We start from the raw sequence: 9,577 nt of genomic DNA on the forward strand, positions 1-9,577 counted from the left end.
ACAAAGCTACACAACAGGATAAACAAGACACACAATTGCATAGCCTTGAGGGCACCCATTTGAATTCGTGTGATTATCAAATTGAGCATACACTCAAGCAAAGCATCCCTTAGTAATTCTTGCCCAAGCAAATAGTCAAACACATCTTTTTTGTTTGGATATGTATGCGTGAAATCAATATCGACACCAAATTTTATAGCAATTTCAATAACCATTAACTATTTCATGCCTTGTTGCCTTGTTGTTTCAAAAAACAAAAGAACATTGTCCAAATAGAGACCACAAGGACACTTCTCCGCCCCCTTCCCCCCCCCCCCGCCCCCCCCTCTCTCTCAATTTCATAACACATGCTCACGGTCCCGCATGCAAGTTGTGCATGCCTTAAGCTCACAACACAAAAACCATCAAATGACACAATAAAAATGCAGATGGAAAAAACTATAAACAAAAATCATGCAAGCTCACACAAAGGCCAATAGTGATGTAGTAGACCCATCAACCAACCATGCACAATGGGCGAGAACCAGGCCATCGTTGGCAACAAGAAAAAGCCATGGTAGGCAAAATTAGAACAATTATATGCCATGCAACAAGAAGCCGGCTCACAAGCCCCAAAGATTTGGCAAGCCAAAGTAGGCCAACAAGAAGCCAAGAGCCCCAACAAGAAGTCGATTCACAGGCCCTAAAGATCGAGTACAAATTGAGCACATGCTAGACGAAGACGAGCCACACATAGGGGCACATAGGAGAGGAATTGGCACAGAGGGGCATAAGCCACATGAAGGGTGAGCTAGGGCATAGGGGCACATATGCCAAAGGAAGGAGGAAGAATGAGGGTGCACAGAGGAGGCGACTCCCACACCTCACAATCATGATAACCATAATGGCCACATAAAAAATATATTTTTAAAAGGTTTTATTTTTTTTCCAAATTTTGGCTTTTACCTAAAAATGCCATTTTTCAAGAGATGGTCCCTGGCATGGCAAGCCAAGTAATGCTAATTTGTTGCTATCAAAGAACATTTTCGTGCACTAAATTCACCACAGTAATACGATGATTTGTCTAAACTGGGAGTGAACCTTACGTTTGTCCGTCCGTCGCGTATGAAATGAGTTCGTAGCGTCTATTTCTTCAAATGAAAGATAACTCATAGGTAGCTGGATCGGTTTCAAGGCGTGTCTGCTAGGAGAGAGAAGCTGATTCCTTAGGGTTTACAGGCGGGTTCCATGGCGGTGACGACGACATCGCAGGATGTGAGCATGAAGGAGTCGACGGAATCTCCAGATTCGCAGCGGTCGTCTGCTCCTTCGCCTCCTACGCCCGTTCTCCAGCGTAAGTACCTTACTTGGCTTTTTTATTGTGGTGGTGGTCTTCCGGCTTTAACATGTGCTGTGATGCAGAGCTGAAGAGCGTGGCTACCTTGGTGGAACGGGGTGTGGCGGAAAAAGAGATGCGTCTGATTGGGCGTGCTCTACGCCTCATGATGTCGCTCCGGCGGCGCCTGAGAGGATCCACCCTTGCGGCATTTCTCAAGCACGTGCTTCCCTCTGCCTCCGAGTCCCTCTCGTGCCTTTTGCCCTACGTTTCCAAGGTCAGTTGACGTTTAACTTTTAACAAAAGGAGTCCAAGGACTTGAAGTTTATGTGCCTCTCGATAAACATTCGCTCTCATCCACACTACTGCCTGCAAGCATCGATCGTGGCTGGTTAAGGTTCGTGTGTGCCAGTTAACCTGTCAGATCTTTATTTTTAAGATGGTCCCAGTTGTGCTCTGGTGAGTGGCAGAAGATCTCACTTGATAAAAATTCACACGATCTATAAGTGTCTACATGCTCCTACACCATTCGATGCACATTAACAAAGTCTATTTGAAAGCTGCAACCTCATGCAGTTGTGAAACGGTGGAACTTAATTGAATAAGCAAATAAATACTTACTTTATTCTTGACAAGGAAGGAGCCTCGTTTCCACAAACACCACATCAGAGTACAAAGTGGCCTTGACTATAATGTGACTGGTGAAAACGTTCACTCAACTTTGACTTACTATCCCTAAGTTAATCGTCTTTTTTGCTTGATTGGGGTTTTGTTGAGCTTACACAGTTGTGGTAGATACAATTCAAATGAAAGGGTTGGTACAAAGCCTCAGACTTTGTTGAGTTGTTGGAATTTGGTTTATCTTGCAAGTCTCATTTGGTGTGACTACATGGGCAGCATCAGCATCCTTTACGCACTAGCTTTTTTTTGGCCATCCTTGCCACTTTCCATCATTTTCTCTTATAGTTTGCTTTGTGGCAATAGCTGCTGAAATAAGCTCTTGTAAAGTGTGTTTTGGGTACAATTCAAACTGGATTGATAGATGGGTTGAAGTGTGGACTCTTCTTCTCTTCATCATTAACGGTCAGGAAAGAAAAGACTTCCAAGAGTACCTTCCTGAATTTGGCCACATATGCATGGACGGGTTCCCCATCATTTTGCTTGACCCAATCCCACTTCTTTTGGATGTTCTTCGAGTCAAAAACTGACCATAGAACTTGGTTTTAAATTCAGCCCAAGTATGCACAGGAGTACCCAAGAGCTTTTGTGAAAACCACCAATGAGCAGCTGATCCCTTTAGATGCATGCTTACATTGTGAATCTTAGACTTCCCAAAAAACCCATCATCTCTGAATCCAATGTCAAAATGATATATGAAGTACATAGCTTTGGAAGCAATCATGCCCCATGATTAGTCTCAAATTTGATGGCCTTGTTACCTGCTTTGAATTCCTTTTCCCTCTTCGTGTGATGCTTCTCATCCTCATGCTTTCTCTTACATTTGTCACCCAAAGCGGCATGAGTAGGTGGTGTCCTCTTAGGAGTTGCCGAAGCATGAGAAGCCATCGTATCGAGAGCACCTTGATGCACACGAGGCTTGCCATCTGTTATGTCCAGACCAGCCTAGGGTTAGGGTAACGGGAGGTTAAGGGCTTGTGCTGACCCAAGATTAGGGTAAGATTTAACCCAAGATTAAGGTTAAGGCTTAGCAGGGCGTGGGACTTGGAGGATTCACATGCTAGTTAAGGGTGCATGAGTAGGATGAAGTTTGGATTGTCCATGGATCAATAAATAATAGTAAGGGGTTAGTTATAACTAAAAGCTTATTTATAAAGCAAGGGTCAATAATAGCTAGGTTATTGCATATATGTGAGCTTGGGGATGCTTATGAGTCATTAGAGGTATCCACATAGTGGACATGAGAGATGCCAGGGGCATGTAGGACCTTAGAGCCATGGAGCTGCGATGAGCGGGTGGCTCGGTCTGGTGGAATGGGGCACTAGGTTGGGGTCATTTGGGCTTGGCAAGCTCACAGCAATTAGATCTCAGGCTTGGGGGTGGTTCGTGGCATTGAACCTACGGTTGGGTGGTGAGTTGCTAGCCAAAATCTATCACGTGGACTTCCTTCTCATCTTGGCTATTTTAGAGGAGGATCGGTTTTTCGGGCTATGATTGAAAATTCTCCTATCAACATGTATGGAAGCCATGGGGCTTACATTCAATCAGGGATGCGAGAAGGACTCTATGGGAGCAGGAATGGAGGATTTGGAGCCACTTATGCGTCGAGGGCATGGAGTGTCTCACAATGGACCTGGCATGGAGTTTGTTTCTGTGGCTAAGGATTACAAGGAAGGTGGAGCTGTAGTAAAGTTTGAGACTTTCAGTGGAGCTAAGGATAGACTAAGGGCCCTTACTTTCATCCAACAGTTTGACGCTGCGTTTTCTGGAGGGAAAGAGTATACTTTTTGCCTTAACCATTTTCAAATAGGATAAGTAGAACCAACGAATTTGGTGGTATCCACTAACATGGGAAGTGGTTGATTGGCCATTATGTTAAACTCACACACCCGTGAACTGACGCAAAAGTAGACAAAGGAAAAACCCTCCCACTAAGTAGAAGAAATTAAGAGTTCATCCAAGCTTTGTTCCTAGACAACCTTGCCTTGATACCATGTCAGAAAAACAAGGGGGAAGAGTGTAACCCTCTTTTAGACTAAACACGTGTTTAATGTTCAGTTTTTATAACCAGTAAATACACACAGGATTGTACTCAACCAAGTGTGCAAACACAAGGAACAACATAGACAAAAATGAACTCTTGAATAAAACATGCTGCTGTACTTAACTCTTATTTATGGACAGCAAGCACAGAAAGTATTATAACACAATGAAAATGCCCAAATACAAGGGTATTAATAGCACTTAAACAAATACCCTTGTTAGTTATGTTTGTGGCTGCATATAGTTGCTTCTTACCTCCTCCATGCAAAAGCATGCGTGGAGTTGGTAACTTGGTTGTCTCCTTAGGTGTGCTTAAGCACATCTTGATCAGTTCTCAGGGCAGCATCAAAGCAAAGGGAGATGCTTTCAAGTTATGCAAGGGGTTGAATACTAGCGATTCACCAAAGAGGAGCAGAGGCGATGATTAAAAAAACATTGAAGAGGCTTCACCATTGACTTTTTGAAGAGGTGCATCAGAAAAGCAAGTCGACCACCTTCCGGATGGAAGCCCATGACCTTTCCAGAGTAGAGGCGCACACATCCATCACAGGCGACCAGCTTTCCCTCTTTGGGCAAAGGTGACGGTCAGTTTTACTTCTCAGCATTGATGAGGCAGCACTTCGAGAAGGTGGCAATGATCTTCAAAATTGGCAACTCATTAATTTTTCAATAGACGAGCTGAAAGTAACTTTATTATTTGACCTTTGATAACCTTAATATATGCTGTAACAGGGGTTTCTATGCTCTATTGTTTCTCCTCAATTTGAAGCCCTTTCACACTTGATTCAAGCTACTACTCAAAAGCTTGATCATATACACTCCTCCTAGATCCTGTTGCTATGCAATGGTTCATTGTGCCAAAAAGCATCCCTCGAGGGGGCTCAGAACCGAGAGATGTGTACCCATCATTTTACAGATGGTTCTAGGATAAGGGCTAATTCAAGCAAGTAAGTTTCCACGAGACGTGCTGGTTCTTCTTTTGAAGAAATATGATGACACTGCATTTTTGTGTGGATTAAAAGGGGCTGAATAAGCTCACTGTGAAAAATCAGTACCTTTGTTGAAGTTTGCATCCAGGATGGATGTCCTAGTGGTTTGGCTTCAGGGTAAAGTTCACACCATTGCGCTCTCTCGCCAGCTTGGCTCAACCCACAAACCCAATCTTCCTTTCCTTCAGCCGCATGCTTCAGACTAGTGTTCATTCTTAAAGCTTGCAAGTGACCGTGTGCATCCTCATACCGCCATGTGTATTGCTATCCTTTGGACCACTTGTCCTGAAGCATTTTGATTCATCTCTTGGCTTTGATCCACCGATCTTTGCCCAAAGCATCAAATTACTGGCTTTGAGCCACTTGATCCTTGCGAAAAAATCATTAACTCATTAGGGTGGTGACAGACGTGGGCGGAAAAGAGAGCAAGAAGGCAAATTATGCTGCTTTACTGCTTGTATAAATAGTACAACATGAGCATCAATGTTTCTGTAAACAGTTCAACTTGTGAAAAACATAGTCTGAGATGCCAGAATAAACTACTTTAACAGGAATGCATCTGCAGTATATTGTTAGTCATGAGTATCCAAGCCAACTGAGCTGTGTCTGAGAATTTCTGTCAATGTAGCTTTTAGTGCAGGGCTCTTCAAGACAAATTAAAATCAATCTTGAACTTTCTGCAATTCTTCAGAAATTGCAGAGCTCTGGACTTGACCAACTTTCTTCATCTAGCCGCATGTATTTACACAAAACAATAGTATGTGTTAAAGAAGTCTGCACCAGATTAACCCATTGATTATTGTTGCAGGATGTTGAAAAAGACATGGAAGTTGACAGCCCATCCACAACTTTGCATGTTGCTTTGCCCAAGCCATCTTTACTTCCCGAGCTGGAAGTTCTATGCTACTTGTTGGTACTCGTCTTCTTAATTGATCACAAACAGTACAAAGAGGTAACTTTTTAAATTTGTGATGTGAATGGTGGACATGGTAAATCTTGTGGGGCCCTTCTCTTTGGAAGTAACCATGAAACTGGGTTCCTATAATTGTGTGGCAGGCCAAGTCATGTTCTTCAGTGGCAATAGGGAGATTGAAGACTCTTAATAGGAGGACAGTTGATGTCATTGCTGCAAGGCTATACTTTTATTACTCGTACACCTATGAAATGACAGATTCTCTCCTTGAGATAAGGGGGTAATGATTTCATTTCTATCCATCAACCATAGGACTGTGAATCATGTTGACTGTTTCTTAGAGAAATTGGTTCCTCTTTGCACACTTTTAGACTGCAGTCTCGTTCATGAAAAGTGGAAGCAGTGTTTCTGGTTGGATTGCTACCTTCTCCTGAGCCATGGTACTTGTGGATTTTTCAGCACCTTGCTTGGGCTGCACCGCGCTGCTACTACGCGTCGTGATGAACTCGGTCAGGTATGCGAAAGATAATAGAGGGCTCCCTTTGTTTTTGAATCTAACAATGAAAATGAAGTTTTTTAAAGTGCTTCATATCATGGAAAGAAGCCTGATGTATTTGTCCTGTTCTTGCCTCAGGAAACTTTGTTAAATCTCCTGTTGAGAAACTATTTGCATTACAATCTGTACGACCAGGCGGAAAAGTTGCGTTCTAAAACACAGCGGTTGGAATCTCATTCAAATCAGCAGGTATGAAGTTTTGTACCTCTGTTCAAATTTGTGATAATTCTTGTGAACCAGAGTTTGCGAACCTACTGTTGTGTTACAGCTTTGTCGCTACTTGTATTACTTGGGAAGAATACGAACCATACAACTTGAATACACTGATGCCAAGGACAGCCTTCTACAAGCAGCTCGGAAGGCTCCTGTCAAAGCAAGAGGTTTTCGCATTCATTGTAACAAGTGGGCTGCAATTGTTCGGTTGTTGTTGGGTGAGATACCGGAGAGGACTACTTTCATGCAGCCTGGCATGAAAAATGCACTTAAGCCATACTTTGAGTTAACAAATGTGAGTTGACATGTTTCACTAGTGTTATTTAAGTCTTCTTAAAAACCTTAAGCACACATATATATTTTGTATTTTTTCAGTGTAGACATTGAGAAAAGTAAGCTGTACAGTTGGGTTTTTTTTGGCTTTCTTGTGAACAGCTTATTGGTGTGGGTGCATACTCTGCTGAATTTCTGTCTGTGCTCATCAAGTTGAGTTTGAAACTGCTATTGTGTGAATAATTTTTTATTATCATTGACACGCAGGCTGTTCGTATTGGAGATCTTGCTCTTTTCCACACGGTTGCAGATAAAAATTCTACTGTCTTTCATGCTGATAGAACTCACAATCTCATTGTGCGCCTTAGGCATAATGTGATCCGAACGGGCCTTCGAAATATCAGTATTTCCTACTCTCGCATCTCTCTGGGTGATGTAGCAGCCAAGCTTAGATTGAACTCTGCAACAGCGGTAGCAGATGCTGAAAGTATTGTGGCCAAGGCCATTAGGGATGGTGGAATTGAAGCTTCTGTAGATCATGCAAATGGATGGATGCAGTCTAAAGAGACGGGTGATATTTACTCATCTAATGAGCCTCAGGCTGCATTTCATTCTCGAATTGCTTTCTGTCTGAACACTCACAATGAAGCAGTGAGAGCGCTCCGCTTTCCCCCTAATGCCCACAAGAAAGAGCTTGAAAGTGCTGAGAAACGACGTGAACGACAACAGCAGGAACAAGAGTTAGCTAAGCATATTGCAGAAGAAGATGACGGTGATTTCTAGAATTCAGGGATGTGAGTTATAATGAGGATTAGGGGAATTAGACTTTCATAAAATGTTTTGGGCTTCATATGTTCAGTCATTTTCAGAGTGCTTTACTTAGCAAGCATTCCTTGAGGAACTTATTGTTGTTTCATGCTTTTGCATGGATGTTTGCTATCTTGTCTCATTTTCCAAGAGCCAAAGACTTATCCTTTTTTGGCCTCAGAGAAAGCTACAGCTGCTCATTTCTTCAATATTTGATAACTCCCGTCGCTGCCTTCACAATGTACCTACACTTTATTAGCAGTTTCTGCTTCCTAGTAAAAGTTGGTTAGTCAAATGCTCTTTCTATTTTTCAGTGTGGCTTGCTTTTGTTCCACTCAGCAATCACCAAATTTAAGGCCCCAGTCAATTGTAATTTTTGTGTAAACGTTTGTCTTCATTCTTGGAACTCAATGACTTGAGTATGGAACCCTCATCCTCTGTAAAAAAGGAAGGTACATGTCTGCTGCCACTTGATTTGCTGGCCTGGAAGCTCTTTCACTTTTTTTTTTTGCAGCTTAACAGTATGAACTGCTTACTATGGCCCTATGAATCAAAGGTGAATGGCTTTTGGTTGTTTTCATTCTTTCTATATCAGGCTGTCGTTTGATGGTTTTTGTCATTTGGCCCAAATCATGATGGGGGCAAAAAAACATCCTCATCAAAAGTGCTAGGCCTTGATAATATTTTTTTTACAGCCATTCACAAGGGGAAGCTATGTTGGTATTCGTAGACATGTAGAATTTTAGCCTAGTTACCTGACTGGGTTTCTATAAAAACTGAGTTAGGGGTTTGACCTTACTCCTCTTTTAGAATTTGAAATGTCTATTTTGTGTGTGTGTGTGTGAGAGAGAGAGAGAGAGAGAGAGAGAGAGAGAGAGAGAATCACGCTACATCTTGTTGAATCCAAACATGGTGGAACACGATTTTATGATATGGTTATATATATATATATATAATGCGTATAGTTTATTTTGATAGTTTTTGAGAAAACAATGTAATATTTGATCAACTCTTGAAGTTAAATACAAAGGTTAACGACCCCATTATTCAAAACAGATTCAAGTCTGTTCCTATTGATGGATTTATGCCTTCTTATTAGGACCTAAATTTGTGGGTGTGTACATCTGTGCATGCACAAGAGAGAGAGAGAATCTTTACAAAAAAACAATGATTTTAAAGCAAGTTTGAAGCACAGACACCTACCTTTTACAATGTTAACAGCCAAAAAAAAGACACACTGAATCCAGACACGAAAAGGTGATGTACTGTAGTTTTCTCATGGTAATGTATCATCTTGGATTTTTCTGCTTAAAATGTACGTTTGTTGCAGATGCTTAGCATAAGAAGATTTCAAAGAGTGCATGTGAATGAAATTTGTTCAAGTACGGTGGCATTAAATGATTTGAACTTATGCAATGAAATATGCATTTGTTTGCATGGCCCAAAAGCCAACATTGTTGATCATGTTGATGTGCACTGTTTTGGATCGGTATCCATGAAGTAGTCACAGGTAAGCACCATCGATATTTTCATTGCAAGAACATGGGATGGGAAATTTTATCATGTTGGCAACTCAAAGACGTAGCAAAAAGCTTGGAATCTCTTAAAAGGTGTGCCCGTTAATGTGCCTAGGTTGTTACTTTTTGAGTATTAGTAGCTAGAAAATAAAAGATTGTGAGGATAGATTAAGGAGGTATAAGGGATGCGTTATTTATTTTATCACTTAGTATAAAAGCAATTTTCTAACATTCTAATGGTTAGATGCAAGGTTAAGCTTACATTGAAGAAAA

The 9,577-nt window shown here is 41.6% G+C and overlaps 1 protein-coding gene across 1 annotated transcript; it reads left to right on the forward strand.

The window, feature by feature from the left end:
* Positions 1-1,139: 1,139 nt before the first annotated feature.
* LOC147634441 (putative 26S proteasome non-ATPase regulatory subunit 3) lies at positions 1,140-8,082 on the forward strand. Its single transcript, XM_086803502.1, has 8 exons — positions 1,140-1,333; positions 1,402-1,592; positions 5,834-5,977; positions 6,082-6,218; positions 6,398-6,452; positions 6,573-6,683; positions 6,763-7,002; positions 7,248-8,082. Exons 1-8 carry the CDS (start codon positions 1,228-1,230, stop codon positions 7,761-7,763), a joined length of 1,500 nt encoding a protein of 499 aa, XP_086659628.1. The 5' UTR covers positions 1,140-1,227; the 3' UTR covers positions 7,764-8,082.
* Positions 8,083-9,577: the final 1,495 nt, after the last annotated feature.

Source organism: Cibotium barometz, chromosome 10 (assembly GCF_041138505.1).
Source record: "Cibotium barometz isolate CiBa-2024 chromosome 10, ASM4113850v1, whole genome shotgun sequence".
Lineage (NCBI taxonomy): Eukaryota > Viridiplantae > Streptophyta > Polypodiopsida > Cyatheales > Cibotiaceae > Cibotium > Cibotium barometz.

Bases quoted from the DNA above. Each gene is read 5' to 3' on its own strand.
- LOC147634441 (XM_086803502.1), top strand. From the start codon at position 1,228: ATGGCGGTGACGACGACATCGCAGGATGTGAGCATGAAGGAGTCGACG. The intron at 6,453-6,572 runs GTATGCGAAAGA...TTCTTGCCTCAG, and splicing joins GTCGTGATGAACTCGGTCAG to GAAACTTTGTTAAATCTCCT. The intron at 6,684-6,762 runs GTATGAAGTTTT...GTTGTGTTACAG, and splicing joins AATCTCATTCAAATCAGCAG to CTTTGTCGCTACTTGTATTA.